Source organism: Puntigrus tetrazona, chromosome 13, assembly GCF_018831695.1.
Source record: "Puntigrus tetrazona isolate hp1 chromosome 13, ASM1883169v1, whole genome shotgun sequence".
Classification (NCBI taxonomy): Eukaryota; Metazoa; Chordata; class Actinopteri; order Cypriniformes; family Cyprinidae; genus Puntigrus; species Puntigrus tetrazona.
The window spans coordinates 17,716,006-17,741,853 of NC_056711.1; the positions used below are offsets into that span (position 1 = coordinate 17,716,006).

Genomic DNA, 25,848 nt, shown 5'->3' on the forward strand with positions numbered 1-25,848 from the left:
AATCTTGCTGTGATTCACCCAAAAATGAAAATTAGCCCATATTTTACTCACCCTCGAAGAATCTCAGGCTATTCGCGTGCTTGGAGCATCCGTTTCTATAGCAACGGTCGATAAAATATACCTGCACAACAAAATAATAACAGTATGAACACTTAATATGTTTTTTTTAGTTACAGTACATTATAGTATCCATATATATGCATCTGTTTTCCTCTTTATTGGAGCAGTAATATAGCTTTCTTTGAAAGGGTCAACATTTTTCTTCATTTTTTACTAGTACAAGCATGGGTGTGCGATGTTGACAAAAAAAAAAAATCTCAATATTTTCTCGGATTTTATTGATAGTGATAATTAGCCGATTTTTTGCATAGCGTGTGACGATATGTATATATAAAAGTTTTTGATATTCTTCATGTTCCCTCTAGAGGTTCGTTCACTTTTTCAATCATTTTAAATGATTTAAATGATGACATTTAAGGGCATTTTTGCCATTTTTTTTTCATTCACGGCTGCATCTGAAGTGAAATGATGTATTATTTAGCGCAGAACATTTATCCTGCATTTACGAATGCATTTAAATAATGTTTTGAAATATTAAACACAAAACGTTTTTGAAATGGTGTCACCGTGTCAGTCTTAATAAGCGGACAGAATCATATAAACGGACGAAACGAAACACAGCGTTCCTCAGAGATGCAAAACAGCGCTGCGGCCGGGGTTGGAGTTATTTTTATTGTTGAAATAGAGCAAAAACAGGAAATATGCTGTCTCTGAATTAACTTGTTTTTGGAAAAAAAAAAACAGTATTACGTTATCATGGTCATTTTTGGCAAAATAAAGGGCACTCTTCGTGTTCATACTGGCAAACTACATAGAATTATATATAAATATCTCATTCTTTCGTCCCAATATCTTAATTTATATGATCTGAATCATGCACACATCAAGAACACACTCTAAATGCGCACATATACTAGTCCTCCGTGTCCCACAGTGAGCAGAAAATAGAAATATGGATGTTTATCTCACAAAAATGCACGGATTTGCTATGTTGGGATGTTTCATTACGGATAAGTGCACTTCGTTTCACATCTTTCGAGCAGTTAACACCAAAGACCCGCTGAAAGGCTTAAGAGAGATCAGGACGATCTTTAATATAACTCTGATCGGATTCGTCTGAAAGAAGAAAGTCGCTTCAAGAGGATTTTTGGGTGAACTAACCACAAAAGAAATTCGGACTTTAAACGTTAGCTCGGGCCAGGCAATCATCTCAGTTTATATATTGTTGGAGTATAAAAAAACGAAGTTAAATGTGGCACGCGAGCTGCTCTGGAAAGTCTTGATTCACGGGGAGCCAATTTCAGAAGAGGGATGATTAAGATACAAACAGCCATGGATTTCATGGGAAATCTTTATGTGTGCATGTCTCTCCATAAACGAGAGCTTCTCTTATCCTTTAATTCCTTCCCAAGAAAGAGCGAGGGCTTTATTGACAAGTGTTTCAGTGTTTATAGGGCTGCGGATAGGATAACAGAAAGCATCCCTCTTATAATAAGATTAATCTGGTTATAACTGGATTGGACTCTCGTTGCAGTACTGTAATGTCTACGGTAATGTGTTACGGGGTGTTCAGCGAAACACAATATCTCTTCCGTTTATTAGAAGCCGAAGTATCATATACTGCATTTATTTGATCAAAAAATATAGCAAAAACAATAATCGTCTTCAATCTGAATATATGTTACAATTTAATTGCAGCATCATGAACAGTTAATAATAAAAATTGAACAGCTTTGTTTAGTACACCGTTTTCTCGGGGCGACTGAATGAAGCACAACCCGAATAAAAAAATAAAATACATGTTTTCTCCTGTGGCGCGCTTGTCATCAAATTTATTGCATGCAAATGTGTTAAAAGAAAGGAAAATTTGCCGAAAATGCACTCACCCTCAGGCCGTCCCTGATGAAAAATGAGTCTACACAGGAACAAATTTGGAGGAATTTACTCGAGAAAGCAATGTATTTTAGCCAGAAGTAATGTTTTAGAGTTAAACGCCTTGATGATGGAATAGCTTATATATCACACATATATATAGATATTAATTGATGGACTGGAATGGAATGGGTTACTTAGTTGTGATGTTTACATCAGCTGTTCGGACACTCGTTCCGACGGCACCCATTCACCCATTCAATGCAAAATTTTCTCCAAATCTGTTCTGATGAAGAAACAAACGCATCTACATCTTCGAAGGCCCGAGGGGAGACCGTGCGCAAATTGTCATTTTTGGGTGAACTACTCCTGTAATGCATCAAACCTTCACTGCATGGCCCGCTAATGAGATATATTGGGTTTTGCTGGCACACTGAGCCGTTCTGCTCCATCGGTGCAAATAAACAGACTGCAGACTCTGTGGCACAGCGTACCAGTGGAGCGACCCGGCTAGCGTCAGGGCGGGCCGATCCACCATCGCTCAATCCACTGATCAAAGCGCCGCTAAACTGCCAGAAACTACAGAAGGCAAACGGGACTGCCGCGGCAGCCACGGAGACTGTTTTTAAATGCGTGAAAATACAGAAAGAAAGGGGAAAAATCCAATGGATGTGGACAGAGCACGTCCGCGTCTGGTCATGTGAATTTGACTGTGGCTGACGGGTCATGAAGAGCTAAAGCTAGAGTCTTATTAGAGCTTCTGCGGGGCATGGGAAGAGGAAGAAGGAAGATCAAAGGGAATGCAGAGAAAAAGCTTGGGCAAACGCAATGGAAGGAAAGAGAGAGGCGTTAAAACAGGAGGAGCGCAGGGATAGTAATGAGATAGATTGCAGGGAGAGCGCGAGGTAGAGGTCAGGAGGGTCAAGATTACTATGTATTCAAGAATAACCGCTATGTCTTAGATCAACACCGCCTAAGAACCAGACTGCTGATGAGCGGAAGGCTACCCAACATTACTGGTTCCATTGCGCCATCTTGTGGAGGTTTAGTTAAGTTTTATTAATCTACTTTAAGGTTTTTCATGCGTGCAGGATTTTGAAAAGCACTTTTTCAAAACTATAGCGCGAATGAGAAAGAATAGAACAATTAAGGGATTTAAAAGTAAATGATGTTTCCGCCCGGTTTCGAACCGGGGACCTTTCGCGTGTGAGGCGAACGTGATAACCACTACACTACGGAAACCTGCATACGAGGACGAGCAAACATTGCAATATAAAACTAAAAGTGCAGTGTACGACTAGCTTTTGGTGCTGTATATTTGAAGCTTGCAATTGTCTTCGCGACTGTGGTAGGCTACGTTTTTTGAGAATAAGAATCATTTAGATCTTTTCTCCCATCACTTCTCGTGAGGCTTTTCTCTGTTTATAAAAAAGTATAGTAATGGCACTTATATCTTTTTACCATAAATAAATATTCAGTACAATAGGCTATTTAATGGAAAAAGTGCTTTTAGTATTATAAAGTCAGAGGCAAACTTTGTAGGGGTTGATTTATGACTGCACGCTAGCATACTACATACTCTTATTATCTTTCTACCATAGCAGTGTGTTGGTTTGAATTTAACATAAGTCTTTAAGATTAATTTCAGATCTTATATGTTATCACATAGTAATAATAAGAAATAATAACAATAAAGTGTTTCCGCCCGGTTTCGAACCGGGGACCTTTCGCGTGTTAGGCGAACGTGATAACCACTACACTACGGAAACCTGCGGGTCAACTGCTTTTCGGGTGTTTTCAAACAAGTTTCAACCTACATTTTTGTTTCGTTGACATTGATCTAAATTAATTCAGTTTTGATTAAACTTAATTCAAACAAGTTTTCATTTCTATTGCCTGAACCTGTTTTCAGCACAAGATCAGGTAATTCAAAGACGTTTGTAAAAGCGTCTTGCTTTGTGTCAAAACATTTGTATTGGAAAACAAGTGCATGCAATATTCATTGGGCTTTAGATTAAACCAGGACTAGAATTTATTTAGGACACGTATGCGGGGTTTTGAATATGCCTTAGGAAAAACAATACTGGTTTGCATCTTTAAATGACCAGATCATTACGGTATCATGTCAGTGCAAGTTGCTTTCAGTGAAGGCAGCTCAATTTGCATGAGTCTGGGAATATGTAAAACCAGGCCTAAGCGTTTCTGCTCCGATTTAAGATTTTGATGCCTTCATTTACGTAAAGGCGAATTAAGACCTTTTTAAATTTTAAATTAACCCTGCAAACGCTTTATTAGATATCAAATGGCGCCAAACATTTTAGCATATAAAAGTACCGTTGGGCCTAAACAGATACGTGAGGATCTGTTAAACGTCCTTTAACTTCCCAAAACCGTGTCAACAACTTACTTAAGAGTTTTATCTATTTTTTTTCGGACTCACAATACAACTGTTAAGGGCCATTATTAGATAAATAATCAAAATAATGGCCCGCGAAGCGCGCGCTTGAGCCGAATTGTTAGCTTTTAGTTCACACAGGTAAAACAAATCGACCCCACATTTAAGGCGCTTCATATAAAATGTGTTTTTCAGTATTTCACATGTTAAATGTGTGCGATCATGGCCATATTTAGCGCTCGAAACGGTTATCGGCTTTCTGCTCCCGCGTGAACATATCTTGGATTTCGGCAAAATTCGTCTAAAATTCGAATGTTCGCAATTTTTAGTTGACACAAACTACGTTTATGTTTAAACGTGAACATGTACGCTTAGTGTGGGCTACATTATCCTTTAGCTAGAGCCATTTTGTTCGTTGTTTTTGAGGACGAGGACATATCACAGCCTACCTTAGGTTTCGTTGGCAAATGAATCTTTTAAGTGAACGGATTTGAACGAGTTTGAAATACAAATTTGTTAAACAAATGTAATGGTAAAACTGTTTTTTAAATTCATGTTTCATGTATTTTATTTGAGACGTAAGACATCTCACATTAAAGGCCCAAACTGAGCAAAAGTGTGAGTTTGTAAATTAATCATACCTTAACAACAGTTTTACAGACTACTAATATAAAATGCATAAACGTATACCAGTCCAGTAGTGTTTTAAGATTATATTTAAATACTTAGACTTGGTTTCACAAATGGGGGTAGCTTAAGTTAGGACTAGGCCTTTGTTAAATTAATTTGTTTTAGCAACTTTTACAAAAATTCCCTAGAAGAAAACATTACATGCATGCGTCTTAACACAGAACATTGACACTGACATATTTTAATATATACATATATGTCGGTGCAAGATATTTTCAGTTGAGACAGCTCAAACGTGCATTTTGGCTTAAGTTCTGTAGTTTCTAAACATATAAAACAAACTCAAGTTCTTTCAGCCAAGCAAATGTTTGTTTTTAAATATAACAATTTATATTAAATTAACTATTAAAATCGTTGAAGGTTTCACAGCCAACACCTGCATCACAACCAAAACTTGGTTGTTTTTGGTTTTTTTTTAACAATTATACTAAAAGGCTTTTTACTTGTTTAAATGTATTAAAATAATATATGACAAAGCAAGTAAAAGGCTTTCCATGATTTAGAGGTTTAAGGAACTTGTACATCAAATGTAATATAGTAGGTTTTATAGGATTAAGCCGGTCCCATACACTCTGTGTCTGTCTGTATCCTTCTCTAGTCCTTGGGGAAGTTTCTTGATTGCGACGAGGAAGTTTGATAGGGCGCGTCTGTTGGTTGCTTAATGAAAGTGACATTATGGTGTCACTCAGCCTTCCGTGTCTGATTGAGATCCAGTATTTATTAGATGCCCTCAGAGAGGGAAGCATGTTAATATATACAATCTGACAAAAGAGTGTTTCTCACCGTCACCTCAATTTTAGCATGCATTATAACAAAATTCATATGTGAGCATCTTGAACGGAAACGGTGATTTTCATTTGGTGGGTTCCAACCCAAGTCTGCATTAATGTGGAACAAAATCAAACAAAACAACGCTGAATGCAAACAACAAAATAATACTGCCTTTTATATCGGTGAAGATAGCAAAACAAAAAAAAGACTTAGCAACTTTAATAAAGGGAAGAAAAAACACTAATTGTATTGTTTGACCAATCAAACTCTACTTATTTTTTTCAGCGAATCAGTGCAAACCGTCATTGGGCAGAAGTTGGTTTGATGCCAACATAGAAAAAAACATGAACGAATATATATATATATATATATATATATATATACACACACACACACACACACATAAATGTATATAAGACTACATTATATGCCGATTCTCTTGTCAACCACAATGTGTTAAAATTATTGGCAGCATTAAACCATCAAAATTAAGATATGTTTAGAAACCAAACATGTACAGATAAATAAATATATTACAAAAAAAAAAAAAAAAAAATATATATATATATATATATATATATATATATATATATATATATATATATTATATTACATACTTCAAATTTCTTTTTAATGTTAAACTAGGATTGCTGTGTACCTTTTTATGTTACACAATGGTTAGATGTCTAATAAATGAGAGCGTATCGCAAAAACATTAGGTCTGTAATACTTTTATTATTATGTTTTTTATAGTTATCTGACCCTAATAAAACAAGTGCATGTGACAGTCATTATTATATTCACCATCATGTTACATTCAGCTCAAGTATTTTCTCATAAATATAAAGAGTCCTTTCTTTAGCAGCACCTAACCTTGAGAGCAACCTTTTAAACTGAGCATCTCAAGTGTGTCTTGTCATACTTGATGCAAGTGAGCAGCATGGAGAAATCATCCATAGCTTATGTGTGTGGAGAGGTGGAGGGTTTGTGGGACATCAGGCTCTGTGAATTCTGGGAGCTGCATTCTGGTTTGGGCTGATCTGGTCCAGGGCTTCCTTCTTTAACAACCATATCCGCCTGTGCTGGGCACTCAAAGTGAACACAGTGGAACACCTAGTGGAGACGGCATGAGGAAAAACAGCATTAGGGCTGCAATATTTAATAATTTTGACAAATACTGCATGTATAATTTCATGTTTAATTTCATAAAAATGTATAATAATTCTTGTTTCCCAATATAATTGGATGAATGCAGACATTATAGGAAAGATTTTAATTGGCTGAAAATTCATTAACCCTCGGGTCACCCAAGAGGCAGATAAAATAGTTTCTGCATCTAAACAGACTTAGCGAAACATTATATCACTTCCTCACCTTTGCGGTAAACGGGTGCCGTCAAAATGAGAGTTTAAAGGAATAATTCAGCCAAAAATGTTAATTCTGTCATCATTTACTCACTCAAAAGTAGTTTTAAACCTTTGTGAATTTCTTTGTTCTGCTGAACACAAAGGAAGATATTTATAAGTTTTTTTAACCTGGCTGTTTTGGTCACAATTGACTCCCATAGTAGGAAAAAAAACACTATGGAAGTCGATGGTGATTCAAAACAGCCCGGTTACAAACTTTCTTCAAAACATCTTCCTTTGTGTTCAGCAGAACAAAGAAATTTATACAGGTTTGAAACTACTTGAGGGTGAGTGAATGATGACAGATTTTTCATTTTTGGGTAAACTATTCCTTTAAGCTGATATCTGCAGAGGACATGTTAGTGAGCAAGTGATGTAATTCTATATTTCTCCAAATCTGTCCCCATAAACAACTTAAACATAAACTTGTTCACATTTTGCATGGAATGAGGGTCAATTTTCAGCAGGTTTTCATTTTTGGGTGCGCTTCTCCTTTGACAGGAAGCTGGACAGAGTCACAGAACGTCCTGTGTGTGTTCAGAGAGATCGCTCACCTCATTAGCCGTGTTGTGAGTTCCTACAATACGAATAAAAGACGCAGACTGTCTGTCAAAGGTCAGAGTCTGCCACGACCTGGAAGAATTACATGCAAGAGCCAACTTACAATTATACGTAAACACAGGGAAGATAATGCAAGCAAATAATGTGATAAAAATATAATTTACTGACCTGCACGCCACTTTAGTGCGGTCAACAATTCTAACCCAGTGTTGCTGGTTTGTGGACAACTCCACGTAATAACTATAGCTCCTCTCATCACAGTCCCACAACAGCAACCTATAAACAGAGACAGCATGTTTTAACCAAAGACTTCAATGCTTGACAGGCCTGAATACAACTTTTTCTGAAAGAAAGGTATAGCGCAAAACTATTCATTGGTACAAAGATGTGTGAAAACCGTTGAACAAGTTTGATTTTGATTTAAATGTAATTTTAGTTGATTTAAAATATTTATTTCTAGATGTTAAGACATGCTAAGACTTTTCTAGATGTTATATAAATCATTATTTCAGCAGTAGGGCTGTCATTTTACTCTCTAGTCATGTCTTGCGGATATGTTTTTGGCAACACATCTGAAAGTTTATTACCTCGCCCTGCATTCTTTCATTTACTTCCATTTTAAGTGTTTTTATATCCACTGTTATTAGATTTGAGATGTGCGGCAGAGCAGGTTTTTGCCAACGATTTTGGTTAGCTTCCTATATAGTGCCCTATTGTTCGTGCAAGTCGTATGGACTACTTTTATGATGTTTCGTGATATGTTTTGAGTTAGTGAATTTAAACAGAATCGACGTGAGTTCGAATTACAACCTTTAACGTCTACTGGACCCTGAACATGAGCTTTCGTACCGCATCGAGCCTAGCATGTACGGCTGAGCGAGCTGAATAACGATGGCTCCCGAGCCCAGCTGGTGGCAGGTGTATCCCGAGTCCCAGTCATAGTGGCTGGTGTCTCCGTTCAGCAGGGCGTTTCTGCTGCGACTCACACCCTCGATCACACTCGCACATGCCTGCACAGTCGCAACGTTCTCTGTGGGAACTGCAGGGAGACACGGAATGAGTTTCAGGAGCCGAGCCGATGCGTGTAAGTTCCTGAAATCAGGAGACTACATTACCCAGAATGCCTTTCTCCAACGTGAACGGTCGCTGTGTGTACATGCACTCCAGAGCCACCAAGTGAAACACTTTGTTGACAGTGTTATGTGTCCCGACGACACGAATAAACCTGCATTCACAAAAAAGCAAAATGGTTTACAAACACAGATATCAGTAAGCAATATAAAATCTTACGACACAGTAATTCATTTCTGTTCTCTGTAGTGGAAATTTGTTTGAAGTCAATCCACTAAGGATAATGACATCCTAAACCTTTCAGAAATATCAAGTTTTGGGTTTGATCACTGAAAGCTCTATTTGCTTTTTTAAAAAACGTAGTAGATTTTATGAAAATAAGAAACGTACATAAAATATTTTTTAACAATCATTTGTATTTGATTGATTTACAACTAAAATGTTTATATAAATAATACACTATGTTCGTTCACCATGTAAGTATTATATTCATTAATTTTTGTGTGCATGTGAAAGAAATAAACTTTTATTCAAGAAGGAATGACAGTAAAGCCTTTTAAAGTGTTAAAGTGCATATAAAAAAGATTGATATTTCAAATAATTGCTGTTCCTTTGAACTTTTGAACTGCTAAAGAACTTTTGAACTTTGAAAGTTTTGTTACAAGAAATTGTTCTGAACTGTTCAACATTGTCAATTAAAAATGTTCCTCACACAGTAAATCAGCATATTAATTTCTAAAGGTACATGTGACACTATTGTAATAATATTTTGCAATATGACTAATTTTACTGTTTATTTGATCACATAAATGCAGCCTCGGAAGCATTACATACAAAAACATACAAAAAACATACAAAAAAAAAACAAAAAGTACAGACCCTGAAACTTTAAAAAGTAACATATTTAGTGGAATTTAACATTTTCGTGTGTCATTTAAATTACTATTAAAATTTCATTGCCATTTTAATCTGTTAAGAACACTTCTTAAATGTAACCACAATTTTTGTCATGCAGGCAAACAAAGCCCAGTCGGTTTTGTGTAACAAGTTCTACCTGCAGACCCGTGCTGGGAAATAAAGATGCTGCCAGGAGCGGCACAGGAACTTGGAGTGATCCACCACACGCACCCAGTCCAGCTCATCCATAGACACCTCGATGTAGTACGAGTACGACCTACAGACAGGAGAAAGCAATAAAATGCTGTGCATGATACATATAACCAAAAATAAGCTCCAAAAAGATGTTTAACATTATCATGTCTTGTACGCAAAGCTATCGTATCTCATACAGCTACAGAACTCATCAGCAACTATTCTCACTTCCTTTCATTATATGAAAAAGAAAAGCACAGATCATCTCTTTTGGGGTTTAGAATGACATGAGGGCGAATAGACATTGTCCTAACTAACCCATTAATGTTGCATTACCTGCTGTCCTTGTCCCACAGGAGTAGGCGTATATGGTTGATGATCGAGGGCTGACCCAAACGGACCTGGATCCCAGCAGCCCGTCCCTCTTCTTCTATGGGGTGTCTCGAGAAGCCGTGGTCTAGATCGTAGTTCTGCGTGTCTCCATCCAGGAGAGCAGACTTCATCTCACCCTTCACCACCACAGCCCCATGCTTCATAGTGGCAATGTTCTCCTCTGGGACTACAACACACAGAGCACAGCAGCGGAAACATTTTATCACATTCAAACAGGCTCCTGCAATCATTGTGCTCGTGCGGTTTCAATTTATTCCGCCTCGCGATCTGACTCGGCTCTTTCAGAGCACTTGCCACCTCAAGTATCAAAACGCACAACATTTAGTTTCTTTCCCATACATTGCGTCCTGTTAATTTTATTTTTATCAGAAAAAAAGACTATCACAACACTTTTATCATGATAAAAGGCACATTTTAGGCACATTTAGAACCATTATATATCATTAAAAACTCTCACTTAACTATGATGTTTACCTCAATAATCTCCTAATTTGTTGCTTATTAATAGTTAGTTGTTAAATTGGGGTTGATCTAAAATAGGGTCAGAATAAAGCAATATGTGCTTTATACGTACTAATATACAGCCAATATACTTTTAAAATGCATGCTTGTTAACAGTGAGAATTGGTCCTTAAAATAAAATATTAACTAAAATTTAATTCATTTAATTTAATGAGCACAGGTCACATAAGTAAGTTGTAACCCATATTATGACATTTTATTTCCACAAACATTACTTGGAACAATAAAACAGACACTTTGCATGCATTTAATGTGCTTTCCGTGTTTTTTCTATGTTCCTTTCCACTTTTGTAATTTAATTTGATGCGGACACCAAACTGGGATGTCTGGTTTTGGACCCCTGTATCTACAGACCGACAAGCGGAGGGAAGTAAACGCACTGAGCATGCCGCGGTAGTTAAGGTCCATGTCTCTGCTCTCCGAGCGGGTCTGTATGGCATCTAGCAGGTCGTCTGGGCTGAGGAGGCCCGGAGGACGAACCACATTCAGCATTTCAGAGAGGGTCATCAGGGGCAGTCGCACTGCTGACATCACTTCCTTCGCCTCCGGGCCGTCGCCGTTGTGGTGACACCAACGACAGAGGGCCTGAAATATCTCCCTCTCGCTCGCAGCGAAGGAATCTCTCCTCACAACGGTCAACAGAGCGGACTGCAGAGAGGAAAAGCAGGAAACAGACAGATTACGCTTTCATCTCAACTAGGCAAAAACGTGGGTCAAGACAAACTTTCAGGTTGGTTTTCAAAGCCTATCCTGAATGTTTGAAGCAGCTGAAAAGCATGTCATAAATGTGATCAGTTATGTTTAAGCTCTCTAAACCCCAGCCATATCACCCTGCAGCCCAAGAACAGCTGCCCAAGAAAGCTAAGCGGGGCTGAACCTGGTCAGTACCTGGATGGGAGACCTCCTTGGAAAACTAGGTTGGTGTTGGAAGAGGTGTTAGAGAGGCCAGCAGGGGGCCCTCGACCTGAGGGCTATGTGGATCCTGATGCCCTAATATATTGACGGGGACACTATACTGTCAACTCAGTTTTGTTGAATACAAACAACGTGATCCAACTTCCAGCCGCACACAAAAGATCTTTCTGTGCTTCACTTGAAACAATTGGCACGTTGTTTACATGATTAGCATGGTGCTGGCTAGTTTTTAACACGATTAGGAATGTGTTGGCATGTTTTAACAAAATTAGCATGTTGTCAGGATGGTACTAGCATGATTAGTGCGTCTCTAACATGTTTCTGACATGATTAACACGATGATAGCATGTTTCAACATGATTAGCATTTTGCCGGCATGTTTTTAATCATGATTATCATGTTGCCAACGCGTCATCATCACAATTAACATGCTGAGAGTTTTTTTTTATTGTGATTAGCATGCTGCTAGCATGTTTTAGTACATTGCTAGCCTGCTTTAACGTGTAGTCCTAAACACACAAGTCTTATTGTGTAACTTTTGACACCCTTAATGACAGTCCATCTAATATTTTGTGTTTTAATGAAAATAGTAAGAAAGATATAGTAACTCAAATCAACCCAGTCTGAAGGTCTAAGCTAAGTTTTGTGGTCGCAGCTTGAAACTGAAAATAAATGTTTAATTCAGTCTCGGAAGAAGAAACTGCTTAAATGGTAAATCAGTAGCCTTTCGGTAGTTTTAAAAAATGTCAAATTGGTTACACTTCATTTTAAGGTGTTCCTCTTATAGTGTAATTATACATTTAAGTACTGAATAATATTTAACTGTACTTATTAAATGGTCAGGGTACGGTTTAGAGTTCCTTGCATGTTATTATGCATAATTTAATGCCATTATAATAGTAAGTACCTGTAACAAGGACACCTTAAAACAAAAAAGTCCTACCATCAAATTTTCCATCACTCACCTTTGAAAGCGTGAGAAAGCCGTCTGACTTCAACACTTCGGTGGCATTACGGTCCATGTAGGCCATGCAGGCCTCGGCCAGCCCATTCAGACAGTAGAGACTAGCCACATCAAACACCAGACAGACGTTTCGAGTGCTCAATAAAGTGCGGAGGAACTCGCATATGGAGCTCTCTAGTGGCTGGAGGTCGTAGCGGTGAGCCAGCCCCAGGAAATCTAACAGAGTCTCTTCTCTGGCTTCGCTCAGGGTGGCACGGCCAGTGTACAGGTATCGCAACAACATGGAGAAAGCCTCAGCACGCGTTTCCTCCAACCGAACCTCCGCTTGGTCCCGAGACTCTTTCAGCCCTCCGTACAGCAGAGCCCTGAGGAGTTCAGACGAAAGACTGAAAACCTACTTTATGTACAAGAAATTAAAACTTATGTGTAAATGTCTCGCAAATAATACGTGAAACTAAACAATTAACAACGAATAACGTTTATAATGCAAACAAACACTGTGCCTTTATTATTATTTTGTGTAGAAAACTTTAAAAAATTAGTATTTTATTGAAAATCAGCATTAAATTGTCTTCCTAAGATTAAACACTTAAATCATTAACCCTTTTAGTTTTCTAACTGTATCCTATTTTCATTAACATAATTACAAATATCTTATTTCTTTTAAACATCTATTAATAAATAAATCTATTTTAAAAATGTCCATTTAACGAACTTGAAATAAATATCGATATTAATTAACTTGAGCAAATATGAATAAATACTGCAAATAACATATCGGTCATTGCTAGTTACCATTAACTAATACTTTAATGCAATTATATCATAAAGTGTTACTAAAATCTAATTAGTTTAGCTTCAAATGACCCAAAAATAACAAAAGCATCACTTTTGTCCCATTATTTCTCTAAATGTTTAAAATCACACCCCCCAAAACAAATGTATTAAATGGAAAAAAAGGCACGTATTACACAGAATGTCCCAGCTGCTTAATAATACCAAATGGATTCTGTTCCTATCATAAGATTTTACTCAAGAGAAGCCTCTATAGACATGCAACATCTCTCAAAGAATAACCTGAAATATTGGCATCGGGCCGCCAGAATGACTCTGTGTGCAGGAAAGCGCTTCTCCTCCACCACGAAGGTGACATCGCTGTACTCTTCACCGGGAACTAAAGCGCCGAGCTGCTCTGAAAGGAGGTGGAGGTGGTCGATCTCAGACGCAGAGCTCATCGGCCGCAGAGGATGACTGTCGCTCATGATCACAGCAGGAGAACACCTTCACACCTTAATCACGGAGAACAAAGACATTACATCATACAAAGAACACTGTACAAAGAAAAAGAGCATTATTACTGAACAAGACATGAAAAGTTTGGCTAAAGTGTCTTAGTATGTGTCAAAATATGTATCTCTATGCAACACTGACACTGTTATTGAACTGAACTGATTTAAAATGTGCAAATGTCTCGCAGTAATACGTGAAATTAAATAATTAACAAAGAATAACGTTTATAATGCAAACAAATACTGTGCCTTTTTTTTTGGCTTCATTATTATTTTGTGTAGAACACACAAAAAAAGTGTTTTTGTAGAAAATCAGCATTAAATTGTCTTCCTAAGATTAACCACTTAAATCACTAACCCTTTTAGCTTTCTAAATGAACAATTACATAAATATGTATATATTATAGTATATGTCATATATTACTAAGGTTGCTGATCTTCCGTATAATCTATTTATTGTAATGCTAAATAAATTTATATAGATTCTGATGCGGGACACTGTTTACAATAAGAACAATATATAAATGAACTAAGCATAATATAAATATGTAATACAGCACAGGAAGAAAATATGATTACACGTCCCGACACCAACAAATATTCATTCACTAAATAAATAAACGCATATACGAACACCACAGCTGCTCATCCAGAGTCAGTAATAACAAGAGCACACGCAACTCTATATTTTCGTTAAAAAAAAACCCTATGAAATAAAGCAGCGTTACATGAGGAAAAAAAGGTGTGAAAACAGAGTCATAACGACAATACGTCTGACGTTAAGGTTAAGGCAGCGACACTCACCCGCACTAAAACAGATTCAATCTGTTTTCAAAGCGAGAAGGCAAATCTCTCGATTCCAGCGAATATGTATCTCATATACGAATTTTATCATTAAGGTAAATATGTTAAAAACGCATTTGTTAAGAGCTGCTAATCCATCTGTTCCGCCGCAAAAACATCCACCGGATGTTTTTAAGGTGTCCCATAGGTGGGTGTTAATGTCGCAGCGCCTCCGGTGGACGGAGGAGGAATAGCATCTCTCTAACCGTCCACAGAAATCGAGTTTTGTCGTTTTTTGCGTGCATTTAAATCTAAACATTACATAAAGATATCAGATGATCTGCACTACGTATTCAAATATCCGTAAACATTTACTTTTGGTGTACGTGCGTAGCCTACAGGAAAAACTGAGTTAGTTTTATCAACACATAATGTATTAGCATTGCATATTTAATTAGCGCTTTAAAAATAACAATAGCCTACACATAGCTGGATCAAATGGGTTAGTTGAATTTATATATAAATTACATTCGGATATTAACCATGTTCAGCTTTTCAGACATATTGTGTAATCATGTAGACAGTCAGTGAGGTATTTAATATTTATTCATGCTTTAATATTAATGTTTGTTATAGTTTGTTATAGTGTCCTACAAAACATTTTATAAAGACAAACACACCCTTTCTTAAATTCCAAGGGCCATTTAGTCATCTGAGAAGACACAAAAATAAGATTTATTAACACTATTTATTAAAAACTAGAACTAGAATGACTCCCAGTTGTTATTCGGCCCTACTGTCAAGACGCTAATGCTAGTTTGGGTAGTTTTAGAAAGAAGTGGCTATTTGTGACGAATGCCACAATGTCATGTTGGACCATGTTTGCCTTTACAGTATACTTACAGTGCCTTGTGTAAATGACAGGTCCTCACAGAAACGTCTCCTCGGCCTCCAGGATGGACAGGTTTTCCCCAAAAGCAGGAGCACAGATAACGGCCTACCAGAGAGAGAGCCGAGATTGATCACACACCCCATGTAGCCAAGTGTTGTTTAGTTCTTAACAATAAAATTAAAAGAAAAAAAAAAAAAACATGCTTTTGCCGACCCCCCCCCCCCACCCCCACCCCGATGCAACAGCTCTAGTTAATAACAATAAACAGGAAGATTCGTCGTAAAAATGTTTTAAATGTATTAATATTGTTTGAATGTTGATCATCCAGGATGTGAATATTGCCATGTGAGAGTTATGAAAACAGCGACAAGGCAAGATTGATAGAGGCCTTATGACTATTTTCGTGATTTATTGCATTTTTCACCTGTGCTGTGTTGCTGAGATGTTCAGAAGCTACTTTGCCACTACAAGCTAACAGAAATTTAAATGTTACAGGGTTGGTACAACAACTTTATAGGACACTTTTAATGAAGACAATAGAAAAACTCACCTGAGGAAATTGAATACTGTTAAGATTATAGGAACGTGCCAGTTGTCTCGTAGCTGATTTCTCTGTGCTGGTCATCTCCAAAACCAGGCTTTGATTACTATACAGAGAGACTGGCTTCTGTACCTATAGGGATGAATTTAAAAGTGTTATGGCAATCCATTTCATATGTGCATTATGATGATGGGGAAAAAAAAAAACCCTGCCTAAAAAACCAGCATACAAGAACAATCCCTCCAAACAACAAAGTTACTGTATGTATATATATATATATATATATATATATATATATATATATATATATATATATATATATATATATATATATATATATATATATATATATTATATATTTCATGCAAGCATTATCTTAAAAAAATAAATAAAAACTCTAATAAAAATATATTTTATTTTACTAATTTATTGCACACGTCAAATAATATGATTTATGCATTGTAGGATAGGAGATTGTGGCAATAACATGTTGGCTGTGTACACGTCTTTGCTCTGTGAGTTAAAAAAAAAAAATAATTAAGAAGACTACCACTTTCCAGTCAAATATGAAATATATATATAAAAAAAGTATCTGGTATAAAATAATGTGGGGGAAAATGTATGCATGTGTTTGGAAATGCAGGCAAAAGATAATCAAAACAGCTACCACAAAAGTCTAAGCTCTTTAAAGCAAGAAAACAAATAGCGTAGCGTTACATGCAAATGTTATTTACCTTCACATCTACTTAACCGTCAATAAGTACATTTTTAGACCCATCTATCGCCATATTAAAATGAACTGACATGACTGTTAGCTAATCATATAACTTTAAGCGATTATTTAACGTACCTCTTATTCTCGTCGCTTCTAGACTTGGTGTGTTCTGATGTACTGTACAGCTCCCAATATTTTAAGATTTTAGTATTTTAACCTAAATAAAAACAACTCTTTGCAACATGCATGTGAAATAAAATAAGTTTATTTCACTTTGTGTTTATTCAGTTTAGTTAAGTACCCTAATTTGTACTCTATAACATATTATTAATACATTAATCAATTACGCAGTGAATTTGTAGCTAAAAATATAACAGGGCAGAATTATTACAGAAATATAATTACAAAATTAAGAAGGTTTAAAGGAGTCTCGGACAGGGGCTCAAATAACTGAAGTTTAAAAAGTGCATTAAACAAAAACACAGACTTAAGCTAACATAAACCAGTTAAGAAGCTACATTTTTTCTTTCTTATTGAATAAGGCTCAAAAACTGGAGCCTTTTTTGTGCTTTATGACCGAAGCTCTAACAGACGGACACTAAAATGATTTTATATTGCAGATGTATAATAACTAAATGCATTGTCGCTGCTCATCAAGAGGCTACCAACCACCGCCTCACTTATCACGACAGAAACTGGTTGGATTGTTGCCCAGCAAGATTCTTCATTTTTTACCAAACCCATTTCGTAACCACACGCAAGCGTTTCGCCTTTTGTCGACAGCCAACTCAGCTTGAAGACACATTTTAATGCGGGTCAGCCGTTCCGAAAGCTTGATCTTCTTAAACCTGGTTCAGTGTAAAGCGTGTGTTTAGACGCGTCCAGACACGCAAAGCATGTTTCCAGCTGCGTTTTCTTCAAGTCTCGGTGTCTTTCAGTAGAGTACATACCGATATCGTAACCTGAAACGAATCCAGTCAACGACAGAGTGACACAAAAATACTTGCCTTGCTTTATTTTAACAAAGGTAGGGTTTTGAGATTAGAACGACTGCAAAAATTCAAAAAAATATTTTACTTTAGTGATGTAAACTTTTAGGGTTAGTCTCTATGCATTAAGTAATGGTCAAATTCTATCGTTAGTTTTATATCAAGCTCAGCGGATGTCTAACACATGTCATGTCAGAGATTGTCGGCCTTCGTAGTGCACAGTTTTCCATGTTGTCCACAGAGCAATCCCCAAACACCCAACAGTCCTTGATTTCCACAACTAGCGTCTTCCGATCAGGTCACAGCGTAACAAAAGTCTTTATGAAGTGATGGGCACCATGTTGTTAGGGCTGAGAATCTCAATCCAGTAGCCATCGGGATCCTGAATAAAGGCCAGGCCCTTCATTTTACCTGCAAGTGATATATAAATATGAAATACATTACCAGTCGGTTTATTTGAGCGTCTTTGGAAATCAAAGCGGTCGTTTGGCATTTTGAATCCGATTCTATTTCCTTAAAAAAGGTACTTTTATTGCATGTATAAGGAAACATATGCAGAAACAGCAAGAGAAATAGGAAAGTATGCTACAGGGTCGCGGTAACATGAAATATAAATGTCCAAAATTCTACAAAACAGCGTGTTGCAGGTGGAGAAACGCCATGTAATTAAAATAATCGCATAAAATAACAATCACCATCATCAGGCTTTTTTACAAAGGTCACTCCGTTCTCTTCAAACAGCTTGCAGGCAGCATAGACATCCGGTACAGCAATTCCAATGTGGCCTGAGAAAATAACATTTATATTATTAGTAATGATAATATATTTTTTAGGTTAATAATGAAAAAAAGAGAGATATCTAGGACTGAATCTTGACATAATCGCAATTATTTTGCATGCAATATAAAACAATGCATGGAAAACGTGCGATAGTTAAAAAAACGCAACATCGCGAATGTCACTAATGCACTTTTTATTTGCCCGTTACATTTACTAATGATTTGGGTTTCGCAATCCTTCCACAAAATGGAACTAAATGTTATTTGCATCTCCGATTTAAATATCAAAAGGCAAAATGGAAGAGGAAATAAATGTGAACGCTTGAATAGCGTGCATTTGTTGATCAAAAGTGTTCCCTGTGTGGCTTTTTTAGCTCAATAAAAAGTTTAGTGAAAATATATGCCACTGTTCAGTACCGTGTGCACTGATACAGTGAAATTTGAAAAATACAGGCTAAATATTCAGTGCATATTTTAGTTATTACGTGAAACGTTACTAATGTAACTGCTGCTTAGCCAAAATTATGGTTTCTATAACCCCTTTAAGCAGGATCAGTGCTCAAAAATACGTAAGTACGTAAATAAAGACCTATCTGCTGTGCATTTCTCTCTTTATATGCATCTATGCATATATTTTCAGCTATATAGTCCAGCCTGAGTATGACAGACATGGTGTCACACATGTTATATTTACCAAAGCCTCTTGGGTCTGAGTTGCCATTGTGGTAGGACTGGCTGTCATCGGTCTCGGAGCCCCAGTTACTGATTCAAAGAGAAATACAGAACGGCACATGAAAACAGCCTTGCACTTTGGACTGCTGTTTAGAAGTTCAGCATTACAGGTAAAGGCTTTTTTACTCTATGCAGAAGAATGTATACGGCTGATGCTGATATCTAAAGACCGGGAAGGCTTTCATTTGTTCCCTAAAGCTACACGCGCACTTACTGTGTGAGCTCTATAGTGGCTCGACGAGAGAACGTCCAGGCCGTCCTCTCCTTCACTTCTGCGGGGATCTCTTTCTTATCCTCATAACCCAGAAAATACAGGGAGAATCGCATGGAGGGGAAATCAAACTTCTGCAACAGCCTGCAGAGAAATTCACGTCAGTGCTTGAATTATAAACCCATTCACATCCTTATTTTCTGTACGCACATTACACTGTTTATTATATTAGAAGAATGGAAGCAAGTGCATTTTGTATACAACTTTCTGCAGACCTAGCACATTTAGCCTACCAAAGCGAATCGTATCGAGACCGAATTCTCATTTCTAGAAGAGGAAAAAGTTCTCACGTCATTCCCAGTATGCGTGTGTAGAAATCCAGGGACTTAACCGGATCCTTAACCCGAAGCATTGTCTGCTGCATCATGAAGTCCTACACGGCGGCATACACGACATGCAGTGAGGATAAAACCGATAACGTGACGAAAAATGATAAAACAGCGGCATCCAAAAGGCCTTATGAGACCCTTATGGTCTCAAGCATTCAGTAACATTACTAATAGAATTCAAGCTATGCAATATTTAAATTATGACCTTTATTAACATATTTTAATTATTCAAAAGATGTAATTCCGTACTATCTAGCAGCAAACTATGGATATGCTGTTATGTGCTTATTAACAGCTCTCTAAAATAGATGTTAGTTTACAGCATCTCTTTGCAAACTTTGTTAAGATTATTGATGCCATTTTTACATAGTGTTGTTATGGTAATATTTATAAGTAGGCACCGCTCTGTCTGTAACGCCGAAGGAGCCACAGGTCAGCATTTCATCTGTGTAAAATGTCAAAGGTCAACCCATATCAACCAGCATTACATACAGAATTACATACAGAAACAAGTCTGTGTTGATTTTCATATCCATATGACTCAGCAATACAGCACTTACACACACAATCTCTAAAACCCATGTGAGAAACTAATAGACCCGCATAAACCACTGTAAAGTAACATCGACATTAAAGAGATGCGATGATTCGCGAGGTTTGCCCGCAGTAGTTAAGAGTTATAAAGGAGAATAGGGAAATGAGCGACGAGCTTCGCGTTTGATTGACAGGTCTCGCCCTAGTCCCGGACTCAAGTGCAGCGTCTTACTTTAGTGATGGCGTTCCCCTCTTTGCACGCAGCGGCAGCTGCTTCGTTCGTCAGCCCTTGGTCGGTCATTTTTTTAGGCGGGTTGCGGCTTGGTGGTCACTCGGCGGCTGACGCTTCGGCGGAAAGATACCACGCAAGGGGCGTGGTCGGTGCGCGTAACGTCAGCGGCCTGACGCCACCGTGGGAGGGGCTATAAAAATAAACGATATGCTGTAGTTTCTCTCTCCTACCTGCAGAGGGCGAGAAAGTATTTCCCAGTGAGTGGGTTTTCATTATCAAAATATATACAGGCTATATAAAAAAAATGTTTGTTTAACAATCTGATAAATACGCAAATTGTGTGTGCCTCTATTAATACATTTTAATAAATCAAATCATTCAAATACAGACGCTTGTGCAGAAAAAGTCTTCATTTAGTAAACAAGCTGGCAAATAAAAATGCTTTTCCACCGAAATTACCTGGAAGATACCGTCTCTCTGCATTTCCATCACAGTCGAAATTGTACTGTGAAGATTACGTAAAGTACCAGGATGTTTTGGGTCACTGTTGACCTCCACAGTATTTTCTCTTACTATGAAAGTCAATGGCGACCCAAAAGAGCCTAGTTATAAATTCTTTTCAAAATATCCTCATTTGTGATCAATAGAAATCCATACGTGATTGGAACTGCTTGAGGGTAAATGATGACAGATTTTTTTTTTCAAGTGAACTGTGGTTTTGCTGTAGGATGCAACGTTTCCTAGGGTTGGGGTCAGCCACGGGCAGAGTTTCCTCTGATTTACTGTCTGGAGAAGTTGAACTAAAGACTGTTTCCGCTCAGTCAGAAGATAACAAACATGTTGGATATTTTTAGATGACTTGGAACATCAAAGGCAGCCCCAAGCAGCATGCTTCAGCATGAGTTTGGTGTTTTTGGAAAGAGTAGAGTATTCCATCCAAGTGCATGATATCTAGTGCATTAAAAATCTTTAAAAAAAAAAAAGTAATGTAGAGGAAACAGGCTCATTCTCAAACTCCTCCAGAGTAATAATTTGAGTTTCCAATGTCGGCCACTGCATATGATTTTCAACGGCACAGAATTAGGCAGGGACACAATGACATGTTTCACCTTCCAGCGGCTGCTAAATTGTCCCTAGCAACAATTTTGATTGCCGTTGTTTGCCCTGAAAAGAAGTTGCATGCAAAAAATATGTTTTTTAACCTTAAAAACACTGTGAAAATGCTATGGTAAAAACTGTTAAACGGTTAATGGTAAATTCCTGTAAAACGTATAGGGAAAAACGCACAAACTGACATGGCCAGAATTCCCTGCATTGCATTTCAAATTTAGTTTGAATTCGGTTTCTTCTTAGTTTTGTATGTTAAATGCAGTGTTGTTAAATCAACGTTTATTGCGCATGTGATGGTGTTTAGTGTTTGTGGGAATGATACTTTTGTATACGTTCATATTTAAAAGCTGCTTATGATGGGTTTTGGTTCATCACGTGACTTTCTCATCACCGCCTGCTTTTGGTGGCCATCGGTGTATTTCAAAGCTACAGGTTTCAGTACTTTAGGTTGGTATATTAAAATTATGTTTTTTTGTATAACCAGTTTTACTATTTCTTAAAGTTTGCTCAGCGTAGCAATAGCTAATTTGTGATTACCGTGGTTTAACTACTACAGTAACAATAGTATGGTTTAAAATAGTAAAGCCATGCTTAATCGTCCTAAAGGGTAGCCTATCTGACATTGTTTTACAAGCTGTTTTACAACCGTCTTTCCTCGGCTGAAACAACGGTTGAGAGATTGCATGGAACATATTTTATCAGTGAAAACATTTTTCATAAGTTTTGTTGCTTTTAAAATATCTTTTTGCGGTAATTCATGCTCATTTCGCGCAAGAAAGCAGGATGAGACGATGTGAAACAGGAGATTTTGATTGTACTGATGAAGCATATTAAAGAGCACAATTATTGCTTGAATTTTTACTCAATTTAAAAGCTGGGATTTTGTTCACATCACCCGAAAACAGCATAAAATATCAATTTTGTGATTTGTGAAGAATGAATAAAAAAATTGCCAAGACATATTTTCACTAATACATGCATATTGCACGTTAAGCCATTTTTGCTTTAAAGGTTGCAAACTGGTTTTCAAAATTCTGGTTAAATGCTTTAAATGCAGTGTTGCTGTTCGAGACTGTGCCAGTAACAAGCAAGCATCTCCAACTTCAGACACTTGTTCTCCTTCGCTTCAAGACAGAAGGCGCTGCCCCCTCTAGCCGTTATCAAAAGGTTGCTTAATGCATTGCTCAAAAAAAACATTAACAAGGTCTGGGCTACACAATTCAGGTAGTGATGGAAACTTCGGAACAGCGGTTATATGAAGCAACCACAAAGCGCTCTTCTAACATTTAACGCCGTAATAATTACTGAAAACTTGGCTTTGTGTAGCAAAGTTAGCCCAAAGTAGGACACTGCTTGATTTTCACGCTCATTGATTTTAGTAGGGACGCCATGACGTGCCCCTTACGGTGTAAAGTGAAAGGTATTTTTTGGGAACGTTCTGGGAATTTTAGGAGGAAACGCTCTGAACTCACAGCGAGCGGTCTCTGTAAAACAAAAATAAAATTACCGACAGAAAATGCATTAATGTCCATTTCTTGGAACCATGAACTGTTATCTAGATATAACTCACAGCATGTAAAACAAGAAAAACAGTGTCAGGAAGTTGCTAAAAATGCTCTTTATTTTGCCACTAAACAAGCATGATAAGTTCCTGAAAAAACGTGGACGTGTGGCTCAACAGAAAAACAGAATAAATCAACTTTTAGCCGAGTGCCGTTTCTGGCGCGCATCCAAGGAGCATTTATGACTGAAAGCCCCTCCGCAGTCTGGAAAGAGAAAGGGCCTCTCTCTCGCGTGAGTCCGTGTGTGTTTCTGCAGCGAATAAAGGCGCGAGAAGCTTTCCGCACACCGGGCAGCAGAACGGCTTTTCGTGAGAGTGAGAGTCGGCCTGGTGCCGTTTAAGGTTGGTCAGACTGTGGTAGGTCTTGTCGCAGTGCGCGCAGGCGAAGGGCCGCTCTCCCCGGTGTCTGTACAGATGACTCTGGAGCGCGGTGGCGCCCGCGAACCTCTTCCCGCACTCGTCGCAGCCGAAGCTCTTCGCGGGCTTCCGCTTGTCGCCCGTGTGCACGCTGGCGTGCAGCTGAAGCCAGTCTTTGCGGCGAAAGGCCCTTCCACAGAGCTCACAGACGTGCGGGGCCTCGCCAGTGTGTACCCGCATGTGTCGCACCAGGCTCGTGTATTGCCTGTACTCCGTGCCACACAGCTCACAGATGTGTTTTTTGGCAGGAGGCCCGCTGCTGACTTTTCCAACGAGAGCCTTCCAGCAGTTCAAAGGCCGGGAGGCGAAAGGTTCGGCTTCCGTTTTAACATCCGTAGGGCTTTGCGCCGCCACCTGGATGCTTTTTACTCTGTATTTCAGCCGCTGGCAAAAGAGCGCACCCGGTTCCTCCATTTTGCTCAGTTCCAAAGTTTCAACACCCTCCTTATTCGATCCGGACCTCGCGTCTTTGGGAAAAGACTCGATCGCAGGCTTCATGTCGACGGGGTCGGGATCCCGGTCCATCGGCTAGGAAAACATGAATGGAGATGTAAATATTCAGATTTATTCCTCAACGGGATTGAACGTGCCACACTCGCGAAAGAAACTTGTTCAGCAAGACTGAGAGGAATTGAAAAGACGTTATTATGCATTAGTGCAATAACAAGAAAACAACAGGAAGAGTCAACAGATGGAAGTCAGTGGACCAGTGACAGAACCTGAATATAATATAAATAGAGTATAAACTAAAAAAATAAAAAAAAAAGGGTGAAAATGAAATGCATACTGATGATTATTGTTTTTTTTAATTGCAATAATAAACAACAAATATTACAAAACAAAACATATATATATACATTTGTATATATATATATATATAAATATATATATTTATATATATATAATAAAATTTATAACATAATATACATTTTATATATATATATATATATATATTAAAATAATATTTTTTTTATATATATAATTAATAATATTATATATATATATATATATATATATATATATATATATATATATATATATATATATATATATATATATATATAAAATGTTACAAATTGTATTTATATAAATGAAAAAATAAATTATTTCAATAAATTATTATTAAAGATATGTACCATACATAACATGTAACAAATGAATATTTGTAACATGAATAAAGATACAGTAGAGTAAAGGGAAATCTTAAAAATAGCACAAATTCTACAGGTTTTTACAGCTTTCTTGTTAAAAGAAGTGGAAATCGCATTTAAATAATGATTATTGTTAATGTTGCGTTTATGTGTATTTAAGGAGAACAGTTTATTTGCTTATTTTTGACCTGCACACGAATAAAAAAAAAAAGACTTTTACGAAACTTTAATATATAAAATGTTTCGGTGGCGATCTGTTTGTAAACTGGTCACTGGCACATGTTTGTGAAGCCGCCTTTGCACCGTTTTGCTCAGCAGATGCCGCCGACCTGTGCGAGTGAGTCATTTGAAGAATCAAAATGATTCGGAGTTCTGAAAAAGCTTCTCCATCGTTCACGCGTAGGCCTTTTGTCGACTGGCCTTCACCTCCTTGTAGTTTAAACGTATTAAAAGCTACCGGCGAACCGTTTTAGCGATGGAGGACTTACTCTCAAAGCAGCAGCGTTCCCCGTCCCAAAGAACCGAACACCTTCGAGTCCATTTAAAACCTTCTCGCGCGCGCTGCTTCTTCTTCTACTAATAGCGTGACCAAAAAGAGAGAGAGTGCTGCCCCCTGCCTGCCGTAGAATAGCCATATACGCCAGATATACTTTTCTTTTTTAATAAATAACACAGTTGCTTTTGCTCATTTGATCTTTAAGATATTATTAACAGCTTTTGGATGTTTTTGTATCTGAGACCAGTCCAGAGTGAAGCTTCAAAATGCATAAAGAGCTGCTGTTTTATTGGAACATCCTCATAGACTTAGCAA

The 25,848-nt window shown here is 37.6% G+C and overlaps 2 protein-coding genes, 2 non-coding genes and 1 pseudogene across 4 annotated transcripts; all 5 read right to left on the reverse strand.

Annotated features, from left to right (window-relative positions):
* Positions 1–3,101: 3,101 nt before the first annotated feature.
* trnav-cac lies at positions 3,102–3,174 on the reverse strand. The gene has a single exon. It is a non-coding gene; the product is annotated as a tRNA-Val (tRNA).
* Positions 3,175–3,628: 454 nt separating this feature from the next.
* Positions 3,629–3,701, reverse strand: trnav-aac. The gene has a single exon. It is a non-coding gene; the product is annotated as a tRNA-Val (tRNA).
* Positions 3,702–6,425: 2,724 nt separating this feature from the next.
* On the reverse strand, positions 6,426–14,982 carry btbd9 (BTB (POZ) domain containing 9). The gene is made up of 11 exons (XM_043256393.1): positions 14,806–14,982; positions 13,790–14,001; positions 12,714–13,077; positions 11,214–11,481; positions 10,255–10,477; positions 9,881–10,000; positions 8,871–8,980; positions 8,605–8,794; positions 7,924–8,031; positions 7,749–7,827; positions 6,426–6,901 (listed from the first exon to the last, which is right to left on the reverse strand). The coding sequence occupies exons 2-11, from the start codon at positions 13,972–13,974 to the stop codon at positions 6,749–6,751; spliced, it is 1,800 nt and encodes a 599-aa protein (XP_043112328.1). The 5' UTR covers positions 13,975–14,001; positions 14,806–14,982; the 3' UTR covers positions 6,426–6,748.
* Positions 14,983–17,932: 2,950 nt separating this feature from the next.
* On the reverse strand, positions 17,933–20,955 carry glo1 (glyoxalase 1). The gene is made up of 6 exons (XM_043256329.1): positions 20,799–20,955; positions 19,994–20,076; positions 19,647–19,787; positions 19,395–19,462; positions 18,617–18,706; positions 17,933–18,332 (listed from the first exon to the last, which is right to left on the reverse strand). The coding sequence occupies exons 1-6, from the start codon at positions 20,865–20,867 to the stop codon at positions 18,241–18,243; spliced, it is 543 nt and encodes a 180-aa protein (XP_043112264.1). The 5' UTR covers positions 20,868–20,955; the 3' UTR covers positions 17,933–18,240.
* Positions 20,956–23,521: 2,566 nt separating this feature from the next.
* On the reverse strand, positions 23,522–25,726 carry LOC122356220 (annotated as a pseudogene).
* Between the last annotated feature and the right edge of the window lie 122 nt (positions 25,727–25,848).

Bases quoted from the DNA above. Each gene is read 5' to 3' on its own strand.
- btbd9 (XM_043256393.1), bottom strand. From the start codon at position 13,974: ATGAGCGACAGTCATCCTCTGCGGCCGATGAGCTCTGCGTCTGAGATC. The intron at 8,795-8,870 runs GTAATGTAGTCT...GTCTCCCTGCAG, and splicing joins GTTGGAGAAAGGCATTCTGG to TTCCCACAGAGAACGTTGCG. The intron at 6,902-7,748 runs GTGAGCGATCTC...CGTCTCCACTAG, and splicing joins CTCACAACACGGCTAATGAG to GTGTTCCACTGTGTTCACTT.
- glo1 (XM_043256329.1), bottom strand. From the start codon at position 20,867: ATGACCGACCAAGGGCTGACGAACGAAGCAGCTGCCGCTGCGTGCAAA. The intron at 19,788-19,993 runs GTGAGAACTTTT...ATTTCTCTGCAG, and splicing joins ACACGCATACTGGGAATGAC to GCTGTTGCAGAAGTTTGATT. The intron at 18,333-18,616 runs GTGATTGTTATT...TATCACTTGCAG, and splicing joins TGTAAAAAAGCCTGATGATG to GTAAAATGAAGGGCCTGGCC.